Genomic DNA, 26,760 nt, shown 5'->3' on the forward strand with positions numbered 1-26,760 from the left:
CCTTTAGTCCCAGCACTTGGGAGGCAAAAGACAGGTGGCTAGCCTGGTCTACAGAGCAAGTTCCAGCATAGCCAAGGCTAGACAAAGAAGTCCTGCCTCAAGAAAACAGATACAAAATCATTTCTATAAGCCTATATGTAAAAAACTATTCCACAGGGAGAGTAGATAGTTCAGAGGTAAGGACATTTGCCACAAAGTCTGACAATCTGAGTTCCCAGGGACCTACATTGCAGAAGGACAGAATTGACTCCCATTAACTGTCCTTTGACCTCAACATATTTAACAGAACACCAACACACACACACATAAAGAGAGAGAGACAGAGAGAGAGAGACAGAGAGACAGAGAATATGTAATAAAATAGAGTTGCAAAGATGTGAAAAGTCATGTTCTAAACCAGCTCATGAAATCTGACAATAAATCATTGATTCTGGGAACAATATATTTCACCCAATAAATAAAAGGGAGAGGGCAAGTATTAACATTTTAGAAGTCATTACAAGTAACTGGCAAATGTCTCCTTTAGCTTATGTCTTCAGAAGCTCCAGGTAAAATTAAAAGTAGTATCTCCTCAGGACTGAGCAGATAGTTTAGTGGGGCAATTCCTGGCTTAGCAAGCACCAAAAAAGAACAACAAAATGGTAATGAGGGTACTGGAGAGATGGCTCAGGGGTAAGATTACGTGCCGTGCTAGCAGGAGCACCTAGTTTGGGGTCTCAGTACTCATGTAAAAAGCCAAGCATGGCAACATGCACACGTGTAATCCCAGCACTGGTGCTTACTGGCTGCTGGTCTAAGTTCAGGATCCCTGAGAAACCCTGTCTCAAGGGAATAAGGCAGAGTGGTAGAATAGGACCTCTCCTCCTCTGGCCTCCACACAAACATGGATACCACATTCACATACGTACATATTAAAATAAAACAATACCCTTAAACTAAATCTAGACATTTTCAAAATAATCAAGATAAGATAACGTACCCCCACTCCGTGGAGTGAGATAGCCAACACTTCCATGAAGGATCTTATCCAATGGAGTAGCATTAGTTGCCTTCCTACAAGACAAATGATCTACGTTTGACTGAATTTAGTACCTGGCAGTTTCAGAACAATCTGATACTGAGTTAAACTCACAAAAGTTTTACAATACTATCGGAATGACAGAACACATGAGAAATGCATTTCACCTCCAATGAAAGGGTCTATTTTCAAGTAAGCATCAATATGTAACACAGTAAAAAGTAAACTAAATCAGGTATGTTTATTTCCATAAGTCTGTAACTTGAGAGCATTATACTGGTGCATCCCATGTTAGCCAGCTTGGACATCCTAGCGACACTCCATCTCAAATTAATGAATAAAAAACAAATAAGACTACTATTTATCAGATAATGAATCCAAGTTTGAAAATATTTCAGATAGAGTCTATGGAATAAGAGTCAACAACTAAGAGAAATTAATACTCAGAAAATGGAAGGCAATCATTGGGGAACAACAGCAAAAGCAGGTATGTATAATATAGGTGTAATACAGACAAATGCTACATAGTTATATGAAGAGTTATGTAATCAGATATATCCAAAGTACACCCATGTAAAAACTAAGACCTTAAAAATCCTCTGGATGAGAAACTAAGAGTCATATAAAATGGCCTAAGCAGCCAGTCTTACCAGTACATAATTGCCATTTTAGAAAGGTCTTGTTCTAAGGATTGGAGAGCCAAATACATTTTAGTCTTCAGTTTGCTAGAGAGCAGATGAGAAAATGAGTTAAACACTTAAAAAACAAACACATACAAGCACTAATACAGGCCAGGCAGATCTCTCTAAGGTCAGGCTAGCCTGGTCTACAAAGCAAGTTTCAGTCTAGCCAAGGTTATAGAGTGAAACCCTATCTCAAAACAACAATAGCAAAAGCAAAAAGTACTTAAAGGGTTGGAGCCAACTCACAGGCTTTACTCTTACTAATGGTTAAAAGGCACAAAGCCAGGTGTGGTTTGCACACCTTTAATCCCAGCACTCAGGAGGCAGAGGCAGGCAGATTTCTGTGAATCTGAGGCCAGCCTGGTCTACATAGTGAGTTCTAGTACATCTAGAGTTATACAGTGAGATCCTGTTTCAAAAAACCAAGTCAATAAATGAATGAATGAATGAATGAATGAATGAATGAATGTTAACAGCTGGACACACCTGTCTCAACACTTGAGATAAAGAAAGGGGAAACTGAGGAATTCAAGGGCATCCTCAGCAACACACTGAGGTCAAGCCTGGGCTACTATACTATTTTTTCTCCAAACTAAACAAAAGTTTACTTTTAGAACCACCAGAGCTTATGTTTATTTCCCTTTAATAAGAGTCATGGAGATTAATAGGATCCAAACTAGGCTAAAATAAACAGGAAAGCCAGTCTCATATACTGGAAATCAATACAGGAAGGCAAAAAAACAAAAGACATGTACAGAAAATAAAAATTTAAAAACTAAGAAACACATACTTAAAGTCAGAAGCTGAACTATAGATTACAGTATGAATAGAAACCAGGACTAAACATACAGCAGAAGAGTTAGAAAATGTGTACCCAAACCAGCTCACAGACATTCTCATTATTCCAAAATGAAAACTTATATAAATGAATAGATGAAATTACTTACTTGTCTCCTGGAAGGTTATACAGATTAACAAGACCCTTAAGGTGCTTAGAAAACTCATCAAAATTCTTTTCCCTGTAGGGAATTCAGGAAGGTGGAGAAGAGAGAATACAACATAAAATTACTACTTTATTCTACAAAAAAAAAAGACCCAAAACATGGCTATCTACATTATTTTAATAATCTGCTCACATTGTTATCACGAAAAGAGCTTTTGTTTGTGTTTTAGATTTTCAAGCAAGGATTCTGTACCCCTGGGTGTCCTGGAACTCGCTCTACAGACCAGCTTGGCCTCAAACTAAGAGATCCTCCTGAGAGGGCATGTGCCACCACCTCCCAGGTGCCAAAGAGTTTTACAGTCAATGAAGAACAGGGGGAAACACTGGGGGCTGGGAAGATGGCTCAGCAGTTTAGATGGCTGCTATTTCAGAGGCCCTGCTTTCACTTCTTAGCGCCCAGAAGGTGCTAAGTTTCCATCTGTAACACTAAGTTGTTACAAGGCATCTGACGCCCTCTGTTCACCTCCACAAGCACTGCATGATATGGTACAGATGTAACATCCACACGCACAAAATTTAAAAATTGAAAACAAGAGGGCTGGAGAGATGCATCAGCATATTAAGAGCACTGGCAATTCTTTTTTTTTTTTTTTTCTTTTTTGAGACAGGGTTTCTCTATGGTTTTGGAGCCTGTCCTGGAACTAGCTCTTGTAGACCAGGCTGGTCTCAAATTCACAGAGATCCGCCTGTCTCTGCCTCCCAAGTGCTGGCATTAAAGGCGTGCACCACCACCACCCGGCTGAGCACTGGCAATTCTTACAAAGGACCTAAATTCAATTCCCAACACCAACATAGGCTCTATAATGGGATCCGATACCTTCTTCTGGCATGTAGGCAGACATGCAGACAAAGCACTCATATACATAAAACATAAGTAAATAAATCTTTTAAAAAATTGAAACAAAAATTTAAGTCAAAAAGTAACAGAACTTGGTGCTGTATTCCTATTAGCAAGCACTCCAGAATCAGAGCCAGGAGGATTGTGAGAGATCAAACTGGGTTACCGGGCAAGACTTAATTTCAAAACCAAAAAGAAAGGGAAAGTTGAGGGAAGAAGAAAAAGAAAAGGAATAGGCCTAACGTCAGAGAATAAAGAATATACTAGTGTGGTGGCTGGTCTTTGATCCCAATATTCAAGCTTAAAATTTTGTTAAGAAAAAAAAAAGTCAGGCAGTGGTGGTGCACATCTTTAAACCTAGCATTCAGGAGGCAAAGACATGAGGATCTCTGTGAGTTTGAAGCCAGCCTGATCTATAGAGCGAGTTCCAGGACATCTAGGAATATTACACAGAGAAACCCTGTCTTGAAAAACCAAAAACTATGAAAAACAGAAAGTGGTTGAAACGTAGTAACAGTTTTCTTTTCTTCCACCCTTTACCATGTGTTAATTTCAGTTATAATCCACAAAAGCTCATTTGAATAATTTTTTCTCTTTATGAAAAGGATTCTCTGTGTAGCTCTGGCTGTCCTGGAAGTCACTTTGTAGACCACGCTGGCCTCAAACTCAGAGATTCGACTTCCTCTGCCTCCCAAGTGCTGGGATTAAAGGTGTAAGCCATGGCTACCACTCAGCTTTGTTATTCAACCTTAAAAGAAAATAATCCTATGACAAAAATAAACAGCCCAACAATGACAGACACTTTATCCTCCATACTGTAAGCACTTAAACAGCAGAATGCCAATAAAAAGAAATAAGAGTGGCAGCAAGATATATTCCCTAACATGTTATTACCATGCATACTAGGACTAAAAATATCAGCTAAAGAATAACTTTCATTTTGAAAAATGAAACAGGTTTACATATTAAACTATCACTAGTTCCTACGTTAATACAATCTTCTACTCCAGGTGAAAGTCATACTCACTCATTCTGGAGTATCTGGGTTACACATTTTGGTAAGCTTTACAAATTCAATGAAATGGCTATATGGTTTATTTTACATTACATTACCACTCTTTGTATGCTTGTTTTAGTTAGGGTAGTGCTTTGTAACTCAGGCTAGCCTGACATTATGTACCCAAAGCGGCCTCAAAAGTGAAGCAATTCGTGGTAGCAGGTGAAGATGGCGGTCTCCACAGGAGTTAAAGTTCCTCGGAATTTTCGCTTGTTGGAAGAACTTGAAGAAGGACAGAAAGAAAGGAGTAGGTGATGGTACGGTTAGCTGGGGCCTTGAAGATGATTAAGACATGATACTTACAAGGTGGACAGGCATGATTATTGGGCCACCAAGGACAAACTATGAAAACAGAATATATAGTCTGAAGGTAGAATGTGGATCTAAATACTCAGAAGCTCCTCCATCTGTTAGATTTGTAACAAAAATTAATATGAATGGAATCAATAATTCCAGTGGAATGCTCAGGATCTCAGCCCATGGAATGGTGCCACCCACAGTTAGGGTGGATGCACAAAGCATACCAGTATTAGCAAAATGGCAAAATTCCTATAGCATTAAAGTTGTCCTCCAAGAGCTAAGACGTCTAATGATGTCCAAAGAAAACATGAAGCTTCCACAACCACCAGCAGGGCAAACGTGCAACAACTTAGTTTAGTGGATCCCAAACTTGTCTTAAATCAAAAGCCTTCTACTCATGTTAATATCTTGATTAAATATCACCAGGCAAAATACCCACACATTAAGTAAAAGAATTCCAGCTGGTAAACATGACCTGGACAGTTGTAAGAATATATTTAATATATGTACACCTATTATGTTTTCAGGTAACAGGAGAAGTGCAGCACAATTTTTCTTTCTCAAAGCACTGTCATTTAGACATGAGCCTGAAGTATTCAAAATTGAATTCAGGTTTTCAAGACAAAAGCACGGCAAAGGAGTGTCAGGTGGCAGTGGAAACCTTTGTCTTTCTGAACAATAAAGTCTCAAGAAGGAAGAGCAGAAATGGCATGCTTTATCCATGCTTAGACTACAGAACTGTTTAAAGTAGCAGGTATAATGAGTAGTCACAGTTGTGTTAACTCAAAGCGGTGCGGGTGTGGGTGCTGACTACTATTAGCATCAAAATAGCTTCAGGATTGTTTTGATACCTGTATTTATAATAAAAAGATGTTTGGGGTATTGATGAATCTCTGTTAAAAGCTGTTCCCGTTTGTTCCATGTAACAGACATGATAAATATTTGTTTACAGTCTTTGTTTAATAAAATATGCTTAGAGGTTTTAAGTGAAGCAACGAAAAGGAAATAGGTGTATGGATATGTGATTTCAGATCAAAGTTAGTCTTGAAATGTAAATAAAATGCGGAATGTGTCCTCAAAAAAAAAAGTGAAGCAATTCACCTACACTGGCCTTGGGGTGCTAGGAATAAATAAAGATATACACCATCATGATTACAGTACAGTTTCTTATGGTTTATTTATTTAATTTATTATGTATGCAATGTTCTAACTGCACTTATGACTTCAGGCTAAAAAAGGGCACCAGATCTCATTGCAGATGGTTGGGAGACAGCATGTGGTTGCTGGAAACTGAACTGAACTCAAGAACCCTGGAAGAGCAGCCAGTGCTACACTATGTCACAGCTTTTAAAAGATGGCTACAGAACTGGCTCAGCAGTTAAAGAACTGGCTGGTCTTACAAAGGACCCAGGTTTGGTTACCAGTACCCGGTGGCTCATAACTGTTCATAGACAAGACAACTATGTGGTGAACATTCATACATCTAGGCAAAAATATTCATATACACAAAATAAAATAATCTGAAAAACAAAAATTATGGGACTGGAAAGATGCCTCAGCAGTTAAATGCACTGACTGCTCTTCCAGAGGTCCCAGGTTCAATTCCTAGCACCCATACTGCAGCTCAAAGCTCCAGTTCCAGGGGACCCAAAACCCATGGCAAAACACTAAAGCACATTAAAAATATATAAAGGTTGAAATTTGGTATATTTGACCATAAATAAAATAAACTACTAACACAGAAGCCTGACTATAAAACCTGCTCCCCCAAAGTTAAAAATCTTTATAAGGCATTCACAGCTATCTGAAAATTCCCTTATGTTCAAAACAAAACTGAACTTCCTCAAATTACCAGGAAGTCTTAAATATGGGTTTAAATTTAAACAATGGAATCCCATTCAATTCAAAGGGAAAAATCAAGTCAGTAGGAAAACCCACCAGATAGAATGATATCATCAAGCCTACTACTTTTATTGTGACAGATAATATATAGCTTTCTCTCAATCTTAAGTGAAAAAGTTTGTTTTCATGGTATAGAAATATTCATAATTCTCAAATATTTCTGATTCAATGGTAGGGCTATGGGATGCTTAATCTTAAATGTTAATTAGGTGGGATTTAAAATCACTGGGGAAACAAGACTCTGGGCATATCTGTAGGAAATTATCTAGGTTAGGTCAATTGAAGTGGCATGACTCATTCTAAGATGTGGGTGGTACATCTATGAGCTGAGGACATAGACTAAGAAGAAAGAAAAAAGAAAGAGAAAGAAAACAAGCCAGGCATGCTGATGAATACCTTTAATCCCAGCGTGGGAGTGGGGGTCTGTGAGGTGTTAAGACAGGATTGCTCTGTGTAGCCCTGGTTATCCTCAAACTCCTCACTCTGTACATCTGCCTGCCTCCAGAGCACTGGGATTAAGGTATTAAGAATTCTTAGCATTCTATTTATTTTTGAGCAACAAAATATTCCTAGGAATCCTTTAGTACTTCTTACCCAGTTGTGATTTTATCCTGCAGATCATCTGACAATGTGTTTATGATGGTGTATGTGTGTGTGTACATGTAAGTACAAAAATATATAATTATGTATGTACATGTATATAAATAGATTAGTGGCTGGGGAGTGCTGGCGCACGCCTTTAAGCCCAGCACCTGGGAGGCAGAGGCAGGCGAATCTCTGTGAGTTCAAGACCAGCCTGGTGTACAAGAGCTAGTTCCAGGACAGGCTCCAAAACCACAGAGAAGCCCTGTATCGAAAAACCAGATAGATAGATAGATAGATAGATTAGATAGATAGATAGATAGATAGATAGATAGATAGATAGATAGATAGATAGATAGATAGATAGATAGATAGATTTGAATTTTGTGGGGCTGAAAGAAATTGAACCCTCAAGGTCTTATAAGCCAGGCAAATACCCCACTACTAAGCCATTTCTCCAGCTTATACAGATAATTTTGATTATCATAATTGAGTGGATACTGATGAACTACAAGGGGAGAGGCCAGGGATGCTGTTAAATGCCCTGTAATGTACTGAGTAATTCATTTGAACAAAGAAATGTCAGTAAGGTTATGCAGGTAGTGCACACCTGTGATCTCAGTGCTTAGAATGAAGTATGAGATCAACAGTTCAAGATTACCCTAGCTACACAGTGAATGTGAACGCAGCATGGACTAACACACTTTCTCAAAAAGACACACACAGCCAAGCCTATTGGCAAATGCCTTTAATCAAATCATTCCAGAGGCAGAGGCAGGTGGATCTCTGTGTGAGTTTGAGGCCAACCTGGTATACAAAGATAATTCAAGCCAATCAGGGCTATAATACTCTACCACGAAGAAGAAAGAGAGAGAAAAAAAGACACAAAATTATCTGTAATACTCTTAATTTCTGAACATAGGTGTAAAAATCATCTTGACTCAAAGCTAGGTATGATAAAGTGTGCTTATAGAAATTGAGACGAGAGTTCAGGAGAACCAGCAGTTCAAAGGCTGAAGTGGGAAGGTTAATTCAGTGGTAAAGGGTTTCCCTAATATGCTCAAGACCTTGGATTCAATACCTAGCACGGAAGGAAGAAAGGAAGGAAGGAAGGAAGGAAGGAAGGAAGGAAGGAAGGAAGGAAGGAAGGAAGGAAGACCGATCAGATGTAGTATTGTGCACACCAATAATTCCAGCACTCAGGAGGCAGAAACAGGCAGATCCCTTTGAGTTTGAGGCTAGTCAGGTATACAGATGAGTTCCATGACAGCCAAGGCTATACAGTGAAACCCTGTCTCAAAAAAAAAAAAAAAAAAAAAAAAAAACCCTAATAGTAATAATAATAAAGTTAAAAAATATGAAAAGTTAAAGGCCAGGCTGGACTATATACTAAATTTAAGGCCAGTCTCAACTACACGGTGAGACCCTATCTTAAGAAGAGCTAAGATGGGGGCTGGAGAGATGGCTCAGAGGTTAAGAGCACTGACTGCTCTACTGGAGGTCCTGAGTTCAATTCCCAGCAACCACATGGTGGCTCACAACCATCTGTAATGAGATCTGGTGCCCTCTTCTGGCCTGCAGGCATGGAGGCTGAACATAATAAATAAATCTTTAAAAAAAAAAAAAAAAAAAAAAAAAAAGAAGAGCTAAGATTAGAACGCCTCTAATCCCAACATATAAGAGGTAGAGGCAGGGTCGGGCAATGGTGACATGTCTTTAATCCCAGCACTTGGAAGGCAGAGGCAGGTGGATCTCTGTGAGTTTGAGGCCAACCTAGTCTGTAGAATGAATTCCAGGCCACACAGAGAAACCCTGTCTTGAAAAAAATAAAACAAGAGGTAAAAGCAGCGGAATGATCAGGAGATGAAGATCATTCTTGGCTATACAGTAAGTTCTGAAATCAGCCTAGGCTACATGAGACCAAATCTCAAACTCACGTGAACTCAATTCTAAACACAAGCAGAAACAGACTGAGAAATGCTAATCAAGAAAATAAATCCAGCCGGGCGGTGGTGGCGCATGTCTTTAATCCCAGCACTCGGGAGGCAGAGGCAGGCGGATCTCTGTGAGTTCGAGGCCAACCTGGTCTACAAGAGCTAGTTCCAGGACAGGCACCAAAGCTACAGAGAAACCCTGTCTCGAAAAACCAAAAAAAAAAAAAAAAAAAAAAAAAAAAAAGAAGAGGGCTAGAGAGATGGCTCAGTGGTTAAGAGCATTGCCTGCTCTTCCAAAGGTCATGAGTTCAATCCCCAACAACCACATGATGGCTCACAACCATCTGTAATGAGGTCTGGTGCCCTCTTCTGGCCTGCAGACATACATACAGATAGACTATTGTATACATAATAAATAAATAAATAAATATAATTAAAAAAAAAAAATAAATCCAAAAAGTCCAAGCTATAGAGAACAGTAAGGAGATACACCTTTATGCCTAGCTATTTAGAAAGTTGAGGGATGATGACACAGAGTTTCAGGTCAGACTGGACTCTAGAGCAAGACCATGTCTATCTCCCTCCAAAGAAAGAACAGGACTACCTGTCAGTGCAAAGGAATATACCAATATTATATGCTTACCTTAACTGCTGTACAAGCTCTGGACAGCTCTGGAATCAAAGAAATTATGTTAAAGCATTAAACTAAATTAACAGAATTGAAAATAGAAGTTTTATATTAATTACACATGCTTTAAAACAAAAACAAACTACAGAAAGCCCTTAAATCAAGATATCAAAAAAAAAAAAAACGATATCAAAAGCTCCGTGTGCATGTGTGTGTGTACACGGAAGTCATCTATTGTCTTCCTCCATCACTCTCCTTTATATGTTCTGAGACAAGGTCTCTTGCTGACTTGGAGCTTACCCTGCAACTCAATGTTTCTTTCTTTTTTTTTTTTTTTAAAGATTTATTTATTATATATACAATATTCTGCCTGCATGTATCCCTGTGGGACAGAAGAGGGCACCAGATCTCATTACAGATGGTTATAAGCTATCATGTGGTTGCTGGGAACTGAACTCAGGACCTCTGGAGGAGCAGCCAGTGCTCTTTTCCTCTGAGCCATCTCACTAGCGCCAGAACTTGCTGTTTCCATGAGGCCAGCAGATGAGCCGGCATCCAGTCCCAGAGACGCTAGCACTGCGATTATAAGTGCACCCTCTAATCAGGTGCTAAGGCTCAGAACTCAGGTCCCCAGGCTGATGCAGCAAGCACTTCACTCATGGAGGCATCTAGCCCTTCAAAAGCCTTTTCTTTCTAGACAGACATGCACCATGAATTTGGGGTGGGATATTACAAATCAAATATATGAAATCAGTTATAAAGGAGTCATCTTTTTAAGTAGTTTGTTTAAAACATTATGGTCTCCAACATCATCCCTGGAATCTAAAACTGCTTAATTATACACATTTTATATCCATTTTTATTTCAGGATTTTTCATATTATCTGTCATGATTGTAATCTTTTAATAGGAATTGAAAGACTATTTCTGTATCTCACAATTTGTTCATTAAACCCAAGCTGTAGTTTGTTAGTATGAAATGAAAAGGGTCCCTATAGTGTTTCCACCCATCAAAGCCCTTGTATATAGCAGAGGACCAAAAAGTTTATTCTAAAACTACCAATGTAGACCCATCATATCTCTACAGTAGCTTATAAAAACAAAAGAAAAACAAAAACAAACTTAAGAGACGAGCTATACAGACCCCCAACAATTAATTTTTAATTATGTTCCTAAGTAAAGCCCATAGACCACAGTGAAATGTCACACATACCACAGGATTCTCCCCATGGTGAGCCACTTTGACATCACAGAGCTGTCCTGCAGGATCTAACTGCACTTCCACATAGAACATATCTGACGTGATGTAACATTCAGTGCCACTGGCACTGAGATGAGAGCCCAGTCTAGGAGGAACAAATTAAAACAAAAGTTAATAGAAGACACGTAAAATGCTACCTATAATTAGCACTGTGTTGAACATTTCTGCCCACAGATTAGAGATTACATACCCATTCTGTCTGGCTATTGATTCCAAACGATCAGTCATCGCTGGCAAAGATGTTACTATAAAAAGATGGGGGAGAGGAGAAAAGAAATTAATAAAGAATATTCCAAATAAATTAATATATCCTTCTGTGCAAACACATGATGTGGGAGTGATTTCTTTCTAATCTGTTGCTTTCATTGGTTAACTAATAAAGAAACTGCCTAGGCCCATTTGATAGGCCAACCCTTAGGTGGGTGGAGTAAACAGAACAGAATGCTGGGAGAAAGAAGCCGAGTCAGTGAGTCTCCGTGATTCTCTCACTCCAAACAGATGCAGGTTAAGATCTTTCCTGGTAAGCCAGCTCGTGCTGCTACACAGAATATTAGAAATGGGTTAGATCAAAATGTAAGAGCTAGGGGCTGGAGAGATGGCTCAGTGGTTAAGAGCATTGCCTGCTCTTCCAAAGGTCCTGAGTTCAATTCCCAGCAACCACATGGTGGCTCACAACCATCTGTAATGAGGTCTGGTGCCCTCTTCTGGCCTGCAGGCATACACACAGACAGAATATTGTATACATAATAAATAAATAAATATTAAAAAAAATGTAAGAGCTAGCCAATAAGAGGCTGGAACTAATGGGCCAGGCAGTGTTTAAAAAAATACAATTTCCGTGTAATTATTTCGGGTAAAGCTAGCCGGGTGGCAGGACACAGCCCCGCCGCCGCTTCCACAACAGAGAGGCCCCCTTATAGATATGAATAATTTGTATTGGTATGGATTATAAGGTTAATTTTGTTATATGTATATGTATTTTTGATATTAAGGTATTGTGATTGTGTAGTTTATTTAAAAATGTAACATATATAGGTTGTTAATGGATAATCATTGATAATAGTAAAGCTTGTAGGCATGTTAGATTTTTTTAGATATATAGAGATATATTTTAGTTGGATAGGCATTTTTTATATCTTTTAAAGACTATAAAATACGGCATTTTAAATGTTTTAATAATTTAGGGCTTTTTATGACAATGAGATATGTCTGCTCCTGGCAGCACCAAACTACTTTAAGAGGAAGATGGACATCGAAGAGGCTCGTTATGGAGTTTGATAGCCATTTGGGCAAAAAACCGCTTTTGTCTGGACTACTGTATAAACTGGACACAGAGAACCCTCAGAGAGAGGACTGTTAAACTTGTCTAAAGGTGAGATGTTCTTTCGGGGTTTTTGACTCATAAAAGAGTTTGCAGGACACAGCAAAAAATGACTAAACTGTCTTTAAAATTTTCTGTTTTATGAAAATGTCTGCTAAACACTATGGGCCTGAAGGCCAAAGACGGATGCCCCAACGGTACAAAAGAACTTTGGGTGACTGTCCAGGCAGCGAGATGTCTCTGTCATTTCTAGAGTTTTAGATTTCTTGTTTGCTTAGGTAATATTATATCCTTCTGGAGTCTTTGATGGAATTAAAGAATGGATACATAGTTGTAGTTTTCCTTAGTTATGATAAAAGATAAAATAGATATAAATATTTTAATTGTAAATCTTGCTTGATAACTGTTTTGCTATATGTAATTTTACTATGTTAAAATGAAAGCCTTCCTTTTTATTTAAACAGAAAAAGGGGAAATGATGTGGGAGTGATTTCTTTCTAATCTGTTGCTTTCATTGGTTAATTAATAAAGAAACTGCCTAGGCCCATTTGACAGACCAACCCTTATGAATGCTGGGAGAAAGAAGCCGAGTCAGGCAGTCGCCATGATTCTCCCACCCGACACAGACGCAGGTTAGGATCTTTCCTGGTAAACCACACCTCGTGGGGCTACACTCATTATTAGAAATGGGTTAAAGCAAGATGTGAGAGCTAGCCAGTAAGAGGCTAGGGCTAATGGGCCAAGCAGTGTTTAAAAGAACACAGTTTCCGTGTAATTATTTCGGGACATAAGCTAGCCATGCGGGCAGCCAGGTGCCGGGGATACAGCCCTGCCGCTCATATTACTACAAACACATAAACATATTTAATAGTTCAGACATGCAGACACTTATAATCTGCACCAAGTTTAGCTGTGACCTAGGACTCAGGAGACAGAGATGCGGTAACAAGGTAAACAGTGATATCTGCACGAGATTGATGCATAGTCCACATTGTTAGTTGGGCTGGGTTTAGAAGCACCAAGTGGCATACTGCTATGCATTGTTATTTTTGAGACAGGATTTCTATGTGTAGCCCTGGCTGTCCTGGAACCCACTCTGTAGACCAGACTGGCCTCAATCTCAGAGATCTACCTGCCTCTGCCTCCTGAGTGATGGGATTAAAGGCGTGTGGCACCACCATCCAGCAACTCTGTGCGTTTTTGACGGTGTTTTTCTTTTATTTTTCATATATATATGGGTTTCTGCTTGCATCTATGTCTATGCATCTCATATGTGTGCCTGGTGAACACAGAATCCAGAAGAGGGCATCAGATCCTCTGGAACTGGAGTTATAAATGGTTGTGGGCTGCTGGGACTCCAACTCTGGTTTAGTGAAAGAAAAATCAGTGCTCTTAACCACTAAGCTAATGCTGCAGATTAGAGTTTTAATTGAGGTGCTAAGCTCACTCTGAACATGGGTGGCACAATCCTATAGGTAGGGTTCCTAGACAGAACAGGACAGAGGGGAAAGTGAACTGAACACCAGCACTCTTCGTTGCATCTCACTGTAGGTGCGATGTGACTAGCCACCTCACTCTGGCTGCCATGACTTCCCCACAATGATGGACTGTACTGTTAAAATGTGAGGCCAAAAACAAAAAAATTTTCCTTCCTCAAATTGCTTTTGTTAAGTATTTTAAAACAGAAATAAGGAAAAGTAACCAATATTAAGATCTATTTATGGGGCTGGAAAATAGCCCAGAGGTTAAGAGCACTGGTTGTTCTTCCAGAAGTCCTGAGTTCAATTTCCCAGCAATCATAGAGTGGCTCACAACCATATATAATAAGATCTAGTGTCATCTTCTGGGTTGCAGGAATACAGGCAGGCAAAAGACTGTATACATAATAAGTAAATAAATAAATATTAACAAAAAATCTATTTAAACCAGATGATGGCAGCACATGGAGATAATCCCAGCACTCAGGAGACCAGCCTGATTTACAGCCAAGCATATAAAAAAAACCCTGTCTCGAAAAGCCAAAACAAAGCAAAACAAATGAAAACAAAACAAAAAAAGAAAGAAAAGAAAGAGAAAAATTGTGAGACCAAATGATAGATAACTAACACTTGGGGGACAGAGGTAGAAAAACCCAAGAGAGACAGGCAAGAAAAAAAAAAAAACCATGAACACCAGGCATGGAAATGCACACTTGTTATCCCATCCCTGTACTGTATACATAAGTTTCAAGTCAGATTGGTCTATGTACCTAACAAGAATAACAACAAAAAGAACAGAAACCCTGTTGCCTTTGGGGTCCTTGAACTTGCTCTGTAGACCAGGCTGGACTAGAATGTAAAGATTCACCTGCCTCTGCCTGTGGAGTCCTGGGGTTAAAGGCAAATGCTATCACTGCCCAGGATCCTCCTTTTTATTATTACTCCTTATTTGAGTCAAGATTATCTTTATTTGAGTCAAGATTATCTTTTTTTTTCTTTTTTTAAAGATCTTTTTATTTGTTATGTATGAGGTATCCTGCCTATATATACCTGCAGACGGGAAAAGGGCACCAGATCTTATTACAGATGGTTGTGAGCCACCATATGGTTTCTGAGAAATGAACTCAGGACCTCTGGAAGAGCAACCAGTGCTCTTTTTTTTTTTTTTTTTTTTTTTTTGGTTTTTCGAGACAGGGTTTCTCTGTAGCTTTGGTGCCTGTCCTGGAACTAGCTCTTGTAGACCAGGCTGGCCTCGAACTCCCAGAGATCCGCCTGCCTCTGCCTCCCGAGTGCTGGGATTAAAGGCGTGCGCCACCACCGCCCGGCTGCAACCAGTGCTCTTAACCGGTGAGCCATTTCTCCCACTTTGAGTCAAGGTATCTTTAACTTAGAAAAACAGTATGAAACTAATACAGAGGTAAAAGCAAAGGTGATCAAGAGTTCAAGGTCATCTCTGACTACATAAAGACTTTTTGAGGGGCTAGAGAGATGGCTCAGCCATTAAGAGCAGTAGCTCCTCTTCCAAAAGACCCAGGATCAATTCCCAGCACCCACATGGCAGCTCACAACTGTCTGCAACTCCAGTTCTAGGGGATCTGACATCCTCTCGCAAATGTGCATATAAAATAAAATAGAATTTTTGACCTGCCTGATTATATGCAACCATATCTAAATAGAGAAGGGGAGGGGGCTGGAGAGATGGCTCAGTGTTTAAGAGTACTGCCTGCTCTTCCAAAGGTCCTGAGTTCAATTCCCGGCAACCACATGGTGGCTCACAACCATCTGTAATGAGGTCTGGTGCCCTCTTCTGGCCTGCAGACATACATACAGACAGAATATAGTATACATAATAAATAAATAAATATTTTAAAAAAATAGAAAAAGAGAAGGGGAGTGATGGGAGAGATGACAACAGTTAAGAGCACTTGTTGCTCCTGAAGACGACCCAGGTTCAGTTACCAGCACCCACATTGCATTTTCCAAACATCTGAAACACCAGTTCCTGGTGATCCAATGCTGTCTTCTGACCTCCACTGTCACTGTAATCACAAGGTACACTTATGTTGAGGGGTGGGATGGGGGGTAAGGAGGGTTAATGGTAATCCCAGCACTCGGAAGGCAGAGGCAGGCGGATCTCTATGAGTTCGAGGCCAGCCTGGTCTATAAGAGCTAGTTCCAGGACAGGCTCCAAAAGTTACAGAGAAACCCTGTCTCGAAAATTAAAAAAAAAAAAGTACACATACACACAGGCAAAACATTCACACATACAACATATAGATCTGAACAAATTTAAAAAATAGAACAAAAGGACAAAAGGGAACATGGATATAGTTAGTATTACTCTTCCCCACCCCCAGTACAGATGGTTTTGCACATATCAGCCGAGCATTTATTATTTAATGTTAAAAATAAAGTTATAGTCCTGTATGAGAGCATATACCTATAATCCCAGTACTCAGGAGGATGAGGTAAGAAGATCTTCAGATCAAAGATAGCAAGGGTATCAACTTGTAATAGTTAAGACCCTATGTCAAAAAGCCCAAAGTAAAAATAAATAAATGTTTCAAAGCAAGCATGGTGGTAGATACCACAAATCCCAGCACTTGGGATGTAGAGGCAGACAGCTCTCTGTGAGTTCAAGGTCTACAGAGTTCCAGGCCAGTCAAGGAAACATAGTGAACCCCAGTCTCAAAAGCAAAAAGCAAATAAATAAACAATAAATGCTTCGCGATTGGGATTTTTTTTTTTTTTTTTTTGGTGTTTTGAGACAGGGTTTCTCTGTAGCTTTGGTGCCTATCCTGGAACTAGCTCTTGTAGAACAGGCTGGCCTCGAACTCCCAGAGATCCACCTGCCTCTGCCTCCCGAGTGCTGGGATTAAAGGCGTGCGCCACCACCGCCCGGCTGGGATAATTTTTTGAACTGAAAAAAAGCATTTATCTTGTAGGCCTAACAACCTGAGCTCAAGTCCCATTCCTTACACCAGAAAGAAAAAAAGCAACTCATTAAAGATTTCCAACTCAAGACTTCCAGTACTCAGGAGGCAGAGGCTGGTGGATCTCTGTAAGTTTGAGGCCAGCCTGGCCTAAAAATGAGTATCAGGACAGTCAGAGCTGTTAACACAGAGCAACCTGTCTTGGGGAAAAAAATTCTGGTTGCTGGAGAGATGGCTCAGCGGTTGAGAGCACTGGCTGTCATGATGATGGGTCAGTCATCTGTAATGAGATCTGGTGCCCTCTTCCAACCTGCAGGCATACATGAAGATAAAACACTACACATAATAAATCTTTTAAAAAATTTTTAAAAAAATTCTGACCTTCGCATGTTGTTGCATGTAAACATTTGCATATCTCTGTGTCTCTCTCACACACACACACCATAAAGTAAACAAGTCAATAAAAATTTTAAAAATTTGCCAGGGGGTGGTAGCACACGCCTTTAATCCCAGCACTTGGGAGGCAGAAGCAGGTGGATCTCTGTGAGTTCGAGGCCAGCCTGGTCTACAAGAGCTCCTTGTCTTTTAAAAAAAAAATTAAATTAAAAATTCCATAAATGAAAATAAAGGCAACATCCAATATAGAAAGTTATCTTCCTTAATTTATATTTCTATTTAAGTTTAGAATTCAGCCATGCCCCAAAATCCACCTTAATGTCAGTTTTATTAAGTTTTAGTAAGATCAACAATTTCAAAGGTGTGTACATACCTTTGAGGGCCTTTTGCAATGTCTCCAAACAGCTGACCAAATGCTGATGCCCTCCAGAACTCATGACGACCCTCTTCTCCTGTATCAAATCACAAAACAATTGAAACAAAAACATCAACCAAAAGAATGTTTCAGTTAAACACATGTTTGTTATCCTAGCAGGAAAGTTACTGACTGAAAATAGATCACAGATTCTTTCTTTTCTTTTGAGACAAGGTTTTTAGCCCAGGCTGGCACTGCTTTCTAGCATTGGATGACCACCACTGCCGGGCTTCACTGTTGCATTTTTATCTTCCAGAGGCCATGAACTTCTCGGCATTACTGAAATTTTGTTTCTGAGAATTATTCAACTAGGAAGCAGATGCAGGCAGAAATTTTGTTTCTGAGAATTATTCAACTAGCAAGCAGATGCAGGCAGATCTCTTTGTGTTGGAGGCCAACCTGGCATACAATGGAAGTTCCAAAATAAAGCTGTTACACAGAGAAACCCTGTCTCAGAAAGAAAAAAATAATACTTTTCTTTGTATGCAAACTAAATAAGGATGCACATGCATTCATTTATAAAATCATAGTTTCAGAAGCCTTATTACCAGGATGGAGATATAGCTCAGCTGGGAGAGCAATGGCCCATATGAACAAAGTCCTGGCTTCAATCTCAAGGCATGGCAGTAACTGGTCATGAACATGTAACAAAGACATGGTGGCATTTGCCGGTAATCTCAGCACTGAGAGGTAGGAGGATGTAAGCTAAAGGTGACTTCAAGGTCACCCTCATATGTAACCTGGATCATATGAACCTTACAAAAAAATTATGTTGGGGGGCTGGAGAGATGGCTCAGTGGTTAAGAGCATTGCCTGGTCTTCCAGAGGTTCTGAGTTCAATTCCCAGCAACCACATGGTGGCTTACAACCATCTGTAATGAGGTCTGGTGCCCTCTTCTGGCCTTCAGGCATACACACAAGAAAGAATATTGTATGCATACACACAGAAAGAATATTGTATACATAATAAATAAATAAATAATATTTTTAAAAAAATTATGTTGTTTGATCTCCAAGTTTGAGGCCAGTCTGGTCTACAGAGTGAGTTCCAGGACAGCCTGGACTATAGAGAAACCCTGTCTTAAAACAACAAAACTACACTAAGAACATTCACCCATTAATTAAAAACAACAACAACAACAACAAACAAACAAACAAACAAACAAAAACACTAGGAGCTAGAGAAAGGGTTCAGGATAAGAGAACTGGCTTGCTTCTCCACCCACCCCCGAGACAGGGTTTCTCTGTGTAACAACAACCCTAGTTGTCCTGGAACTAGCTCTTGTAGACCAGGCTGAATTTGATCACAGAGTTCTGCCTGTTTCTGCTTCCTAAGTGCTAGGATTAAAGGCATGTGCCACTACCATCTGGGGAACTGGCCATTCTTAAAGACCAAGATTTGATTCCCAGCACACAACATGTTGGCTCACAACCATCTATAACTCAAGTTCCAGGGGATCTGATGACTTCTTCTGGCCAAGATATATGCAGACAAAACACCCACACATACAAAACCAAAAAAAGAAACAAAACTTGGAAAAGCAAACCAGCATTATATGCTTTCATGAGAAAACATAACTTCACAGAGATTACATAATTTATTCAAATCACATAGTAGCAAGTACTACAATCAAGTCTGATATACAGGGTTTGGTTTTGGTTCATTTATTCTCTCTTGCTAGTGAATGAACTGTGTATCTTATACATGCAAGGCAAATGCTCTACCACTGAAATAATTACACACCTTGCCTCTAAAACACAGTTCTTAGCCGGGCGGTGGTGGCGCACGCCTTTAATCCCAGCACTCGGGAGGCAGAGGCAGGTGGATCTCTGTGAGTTCGAGACCAGCCTGGTCTACAAGAGCTAGTTCCAGGACAGGCTCCAAAACCACAGAGAAACCCTGTCTCGAAAAACCAAAAAAAAAAATAAATAAATAAAAATAAAACACAGTTCTTTTCTTTAAAGATTTTTTTATTTTTAAGATTTATTTATTTATTGCATATACAATGTTCTGCCTGCATGTATGCCTGTACGCCAGAAGAGGGCATTAGTTCTTATTACAGATGGTTGTGAGCCACCATGTGGGTGCTGGGAATTGAACTCAGTTCCTCTGGAAGAGCAACCAGTGCTCTTAACCTCTGAGTCACCTCTCAAGCCCCTAAAATACAGTTCTTTATTAACAAATTTACCTCTTTTATTAGCAATAGTCTAATGATTGGTCAGGTAAATGATAATGAACTGGACTTACCCTGGAGCTAAAGGGAACTTTGGTGGGAAGGAGAGAATAGTCTCATTAAACTATAATATATACACAGAGGTGTTAAAATATAAATCGCTGACCGGGCGGTGGTGGTACACACCTTTAATCCCAGCACTTGGGAGGCAGAGGCGAGTGGATCTCTGTGAGTTCGCGACCAGCTTGGTCTACAAAAGTTAGTTCGAGTACAGACTCGAAAGCTACAGAGAAACCCTGTCTCGAAAAAAACCAATAAAAATAAATAAATCACTGTTTTTTCATGATCACAAAGTGAAGTGAAGGAACACTTAGCATAATTGTTACCACGCTTTTCAAGGGTTCCATCTTCCACTGAAGTAGCTCAAGTATCACCACACCGGTTTATGACTTAGAGGGAAGTAATAATACGACAGGGAAAGACACTCATTCACAGTGAATGGGCACCAAACAAGAGTTAAGAAAAACAAAGAACAAATAAAAAAAACCTCAAAATGAATGAATGAGACCCTATTTCAAACAGACCAGAGAAAAACTAGATAGAGTAGAGATGGCAGGACTCAACTGTAACCTGGGCACCCGGGAAGCCAAGGCAGGATGGCCTCAGCCATAGACCAAGCTGAAGGCCGACCTAAGCCACACACAGACCCTGACTCAAAAGGACTGTGCTATAGGCTACTCGGGAAGCTGAAGCAGAAGGATCTGTACACTTTTCAAAGGCTGCCTGAGCTACACAAGTTCAATGCCAGCTTGGGTAAGTGCCTGACCAAACCAAGTTCAGGGCCAGAGACTAACAGGTAAGATTCTGCTTCTTGCCAGGCGGGCGGTGGTGGCACATGCCTTTAATCCCAGCACTTGGGAGGCAGAGGCAGCAAGAACTCTGTAAGACTGAAGCCAGCCTGGACTAAAAAGTGGAGTTCAAGGACAGTTAGGGCTACACAAAGAAACCCTGTCCCAAAAAAAGATTCTGCTTCTGAACCAAAAACAATATTGCTCTGTACTGACAATGAACAGCACAGCAGAACAAATATGTACACTATTTATCCTGTTTTAACTATTGTCAAGTAATGTAGAGATTTGCTTAAAGTATATAAGAGGATGTTTAAAATATGCAAAGATAATGCTTTTTTTTCTTTTAACGTTTTTTGAGGCAAGGTTTCTCTGTGTAGCCCTGGAACTCACTCTGTAGACCAGGCTGGCTTTGAACCCTCAGAGATCAACCTGTCTCTGCAACTGAGTGCGGGGATAAAAGGCATGCCAACAAGTCCCGTTGACAAAGTCTTTTAAAACAAGGAACTTAAGAACTCATGGATTTTAGGATCTATGAGGAGTCCTAGAATACCCCTGTAGATACGGGAATTTGAGCCACTTCTTCCTAAGCTGGCCTCTGAAATCAATACCCACCATGGATTCAGAAAGATTGCTTTATTAAGTAATTCCCTTAGTACTTAACCCATTTAGCCACAATTCTCACCATGACTTGACGCACAAGCTTAATGGTTTCACTCCAAGGTCTATTTTGGTTAAATTTTGCATGGAGCCGTTCCAAGAGGGAACTCATCTTACTCAGCTTTTCCGACTCTGTAACAGAAAACAGAGAACATCATTAGACACTCTGACATCAAGACCTCCCACCATTTCTCTTACAGAGAATCCCTGTATTTCACTTATGAACTGCCAAAATATTTTTATTATCATTTACTCTAAAACAAAGAAAGCTAGGCATGGCTGCCCACAGCTTCAATGCCAGCATTGGAAAGACTGAGGCAGGTTTGTGAATTCAAGGCTAGCCTGAGCTACAGAGGAAGATCATGTTGTAAAAGTACTTGTACACACAATATTTTCTAACTTATTTTTCTAAGAGACAGGGTCTTACTATTCCATTTTGTAGGCCTTGAATTCTTAGACGCCAACAATCCTCCTGCACTAGGCTCCTGGGTAGCTGTGATTACATGTATATACTATGTACGGCTTAGAAGATAGTTTTCAATTCTTATGCCAGGAATGGTGATGTACACTTTTTATCCTAGCGCTCAGAAGGAAGAAGCAGTCATATCTTTGTGATGTCAAGAACAGTCTAGTCTATATGAGACCCTGTCTTAATACAAACAATAAAAACCAAGAGGCTAGAAAAACGACTAAGTAGTTAAGAGCACTAGCTGCTCTTCGCGAGGAACTGGTTAGATTCCTAGCATCCGTATATCAGCTTACAAACATCTCTATCTCCAATACCAGGGGATCTGACACTTTCCTCTGGCCTCCTGAGGCCCAAGGCACACATGCTGTGCAGACGTACATGCAAGCCAAATACCCACACACATAAAACAAACATTTAAAATACTACTAGTAACAAAAACAATCTGGATGTCTGTGGATGTGTATAAGTACAGGTCTGAACCTACCACAGTACCCGTGAAGGTCAGAGGACAACGTGCTTCAAGCTGTCTTTGTCTTTTATTATGAGGCCAAGGAATCTTTCTAGCCTAGATATTTTGTTGTTTTGTTTGGTTTTAGACAGGGTCTAAACAGTCTGGTTTTGAACACATAGAGATCCCCCGCCTCTGCCTCTTGAATACTAAGATCAAAGCAGTGTTCCACAATGCTTTACCTTCCTTTTAAGCACACTAGCTGAACTTTTGAAGGATCTGGGTTCGAATCTCAGAATCCACATAGCAGCTCATACCATATCTAACTCCAGTACCAGAGGATCTGATGGCCTTGTCTGGCCTCCAAGGACACCAGATATATACTTGGTACCCAGAAATACATGACGACAAAACAACCACATACATGAAATATTCTTTTTTTAAGTGTTATCAACCAAGCAATGGTGGCACACGCCTTCAATCCCAGCACGCGGGAGGCAGAGGAAGGAGGATCTCTTTGATTTTGAGGCCAGTCTGGTCTACAAAGTGAGTTCCAGGACACCCAGGTGTAGCACAATTAATAAAAATCCAGAGACAGAAACTGGGGTTCATCCTGAACCATCCACTGGCTCTTACCTTGACCTCAGTCTGAAATGACAATCCTGCCTCCAGGAATGTCAGAATGAAACTGTGTGTGAGAGCTGTCTCCTCCTATTCTATATTCCTCTATAGGGCTGGGATTAAAGGCATGCAACACTACCGCCCAGTTTCCATGGCAAACTAGTGTGGCTACTGGGATTAAAGTTGTGCATCATCACTCCCCTGGTCTATAAAACTGACAGTGAGGCTGTTTTACTCTCTGATCTTCAATAAAGTTTTATTTATTAAAATACAAATGAAGCCGGGCGGTGGTGGCGCACGCCTTTAATCCCAGCACTTGGGAGGCAGAGGCAGGTGGATCTCTGTGAGTTCGAGACCAGCCTGGTCTACAGAGCTAGTTCCAGGACAGGCTCCAAAACCACAGAGAAACCCTGTCTCGAAAAACCAAAAAAAAAAAAAAAAATAAAATACAAATGAAATACCATTACACCCAGGGCAGACACCCTGTCTTTAAAAAAAAAAAAAAAAAAAAAAAAAAAAAAAAAAAACAGTTACTTATATGTGAGGTTTTTTGCCTGCATGGATGTGCACCCCATCTGTTCAGTACTCAGGTGGTCAGAAGGTGGCACCAGGACCCCTAGAACTAGAGTTACAGATGGTTGTGAGCTGCCATGTAGGTGTGTGGGTTCTGGAAATCAAACTCTGGGCCTAATGCCAAGAGCAGTAAGGGCTCTTAATCACTTAGCCCCTTTATTCCTTTTTAAGATGGTGTCTCAAGGCCCGTGCTGACCTCCAGGTCTATTGGGCAGATGACCTTGAAGGCTGAAGTTAAGGCATCTGTTGCCATATAAGAGCATGAGCTCAATTCCAGAATCTACAGTGGATAAAGGTAACTGACTCCTGCAAGTTGTCCTCTGATTACCACACTCACCCTGAGGCAGATGCACCACCTCTAAACAAATAAATTTAAGGGATGCCCTTGACCTCCTGATGTTCCTACCTCTACCTCCAAACTGCTGGGTTTATAAACATGAGCCAGATCCCAGGCTTGAGTTTTAGCCTAGATTATCCTCCTATGGATGTGTGCCACTATAAACAGACACCCTTGGGGGGGGGGGGTCCTCTAACTGGGACCTGGGGATCACTGATTAGGCTCACTGAGAGAGCTCCAAAGACTTGCCAGTCTCATCCTCCACAGGACTGGGGCTCAAACTCAGGTCTTTAGCACAAGAAGCATTTTCCCAACCGACTAGACTGTCTAGCCTCTCCACCTCCACCCCTGAGGGAGGGCTCCTACAGCCCAGTTAGCCTTGAACTTGCTGAGCAGGGGAGGACAGTCTTGAAGTTCTTCTCCTCCTACCTCTACTTCTCAGTAGTGCAATTACAGGCATGCTGGACCCAGCTTCTGACAGTTAATTGGAACCAAAAAATATCTTCTAATTACATAAATACACATGTAATATCTTGAATAAAAATTTTTAAGTACAATCTGAAAAAAAAATGTAACTAGTTTTCAGTATGAAAACACTGACTTCATTAATTTGGGGGCATAATTGTTACTTCCCCTTTTTTCCTTCTCTTTTGGTGCTGGGGATTGGACCTAGGAAGATGAACACCCTTGCTCTAACCACTGATCTATACCCCCAGTCCCTAAATCATTTTTTAAGTTAACATACAAAGAAATGGGGATCATGAGGCCAGACAGTGGTGGCGCACGCCTTTAATACCAGCACTCAGGATGCAGAGGCCAGTGGGTTTCTGTGAGTTTGAGGCCAGTATCGTCTACAAGAGCTAGTTCCAGGACAGCTAGGACTGTTACACAGAGAAACCCTGTCTCGAAAAAAAACAAACAACAAAACAGAAAAAAAAAGGAAAAAAGAAAGAAATGGGGATCACTTTGGCATTCTCATGCATCTAGTACGTCACAATTTGTCCTAATTCTTCCTCCGACTCCATCAATGCCCCGACCTCCGCACAGCCCTGCCTTCCACTTTCATAGCACATTTCATTAACCTTTCTTCCCTTAAAATCGCCTCATGCCAGGCGGTGGTGGTGCACGCCTTTAATCCCAGCACTCAGGATGCAGAGGCTGGTGGGTTTCTATGAATTCGAAACCAGCCTGGTCTACAAAGCAGTTCCAGGACAGCCAGGGCTACACAGAGAAAGCCTGTCTTGAAGAAGAAAAAAAAAGTATCCTCACATGGGTCTGCATTTTCAAAGTCAACACATACATAAACACATACTTAAGTCTAGACTCCTCATAAGAGGGAAAATGTGGCATCTGTCTAAGTATGGCTTATTTCGCTGCCCCATTTTCCTACATGGGTCATGGCTCAGTTTGGATAAACCAGGTGATATGCATTAAGGTAGTGAGGGGAGGATCTGAACCAAGATTCGGGAGGCAAAGGCAGCTGGATCTCTAAGTTCCTGGTCACCGGGCCTACAGATAAGAGTTCCAGACCACACAGGGAAACTCTGGGTCAAAACACAAAATAAATAAATGAATGAATGAATGAATGAATGAATGAATGAATGAATGAATAAATAAATGAATAATAAAACAAACAAACAAAAATAATTGCTGACCGTACAGGGTACAGGTTTGTAAGCTGGTACTTGGGAGGATGAGGCAGGAAGATTGTCCTGAATTGAAGGCTAACTTAGGCTACACAGGAAGACCTTGTCTCAAAACCAAAAAGATTCAATCTCCCCCCTTTTTTTTTTCTGCCCTCTTCTGGAAAATTGCTTTTTTTTGCGGGGGGGGGGGGGACTGTTCCTAACACATCCTTCCAATCTCTCTTCAAAGCCACTGTTCAAACACAATCAAAAGAGCAGCTTTTGAAATGCACGACACAGGACTTGAACTCTGATAAGAGACCTAACCGTGTCTGTCACTCACGCTAAGCCCTCCACGGCCCTGGCACACTGTTGTGCCTTACTGTCATAGCATATTCAGACATCGCTCGCGGAACAAAGAGTAAACAAGTTTCCGTTTTCACTCTCCCGGCGAGACACCAGGTTAAGCGACCCTGAGGCTCAACCAACTCGTGCTGGTGCGGAAAACCTTTCACAAAGGGGGAGGGGAGAGCACCTCGGAGCTGGCGCTCCGTCCTCTCCAAGACAGGGACGATCTGATATACACGATCTAATACACACATTCCACCGGACCCAGTTCCGTGCACTGTGGCCCTGGAGGGGCGTGGGTCCCCACCTCCTCTCACAGATTGGCTCGCCACACTTGTGTCCCGCCCCCTCTTGCACCCCCGCTCCGTCACTCACCCTCGGTTTCCCCCTGAGCCTTCATCCTGACAGCGGCGAGGTCTTGGGTCGGCCACGGGAGGGGAAGCCTTTCCCCACCACTAAGAGGGGAACCAAGTTGGCTTGCGCTCCGGGGAAGCAGCGCACCAGAGGCCCCCACTCTTCCGGGGAAGGCTCAATCTGAAGTCCCTGGCGGCAAGAAGAGAAGGGTGCTCGCGGCCGCCGCCATCTTCCCCAACGGAACTTCCCAAAGATCGCGAGATTAATCGTGTTCCTGTGAGACAGAGGAAGACGGAAAAAAAGCCCCGAAATCTCGCGAAAATTGGATGATTCGGCCTTCCTTACCGCGGGATTTCGAACAGGCCCGTTCCCGATTGGCTCAGTTTGCACACCTTTGCGTTTTCAGGTGCGAGCTCTTAGAGTTGGCGTCTCTTGGAAACATTCTGTTTTTTTTTTTTTTTTTTTTGCTTTTTCAAGACAGGGTTTCTCTGTGGTTTTGGAGTCTGTCCTGGAACTAGCTCTTGTAGACCAGGCTGGTCTCGAACTCACAGAGAT

At 40.9% G+C, this 26,760-nt stretch overlaps 1 protein-coding gene and 1 pseudogene across 3 annotated transcripts in view; one reads left to right on the forward strand and one right to left on the reverse strand.

Moving 5' to 3' along the window:
- Med1 (mediator complex subunit 1) overlaps nt 1-26,447 on the reverse strand; it is a 45,419-nt gene extending 18,972 nt beyond the window's left edge. For all 3 annotated transcript variants that reach the window (XM_057773591.1, XM_057773588.1, XM_057773589.1), the window contains exons 1-9: nt 26,227-26,447; nt 21,456-21,562; nt 17,707-17,785; nt 11,396-11,450; nt 11,158-11,290; nt 9,961-9,989; nt 2,649-2,720; nt 1,669-1,743; nt 980-1,053 (exon numbers count right to left, since the gene is read on the reverse strand). In XM_057773591.1, the coding sequence (XP_057629574.1) occupies nt 980-1,053; nt 1,669-1,743; nt 2,649-2,720; nt 9,961-9,989; nt 11,158-11,290; nt 11,396-11,450; nt 17,707-17,785; nt 21,456-21,562; nt 26,227-26,251 (649 nt within the window). In that variant the 5' untranslated portion in view covers nt 26,252-26,447. The remainder of the gene's footprint in view (nt 1-979; nt 1,054-1,668; nt 1,744-2,648; nt 2,721-9,960; nt 9,990-11,157; nt 11,291-11,395; nt 11,451-17,706; nt 17,786-21,455; nt 21,563-26,226) is intronic.
- On the forward strand, nt 4,768-5,968 carry LOC130876888 (ubiquitin-conjugating enzyme E2 variant 2-like; annotated as a pseudogene).
- Nucleotides 26,448-26,760: the final 313 nt, after the last annotated feature.

The sequence above is a fragment of the Chionomys nivalis genome, chromosome 7 (assembly GCF_950005125.1).
Source record: "Chionomys nivalis chromosome 7, mChiNiv1.1, whole genome shotgun sequence".
NCBI classification, from domain to species: domain Eukaryota; kingdom Metazoa; phylum Chordata; class Mammalia; order Rodentia; family Cricetidae; genus Chionomys; species Chionomys nivalis.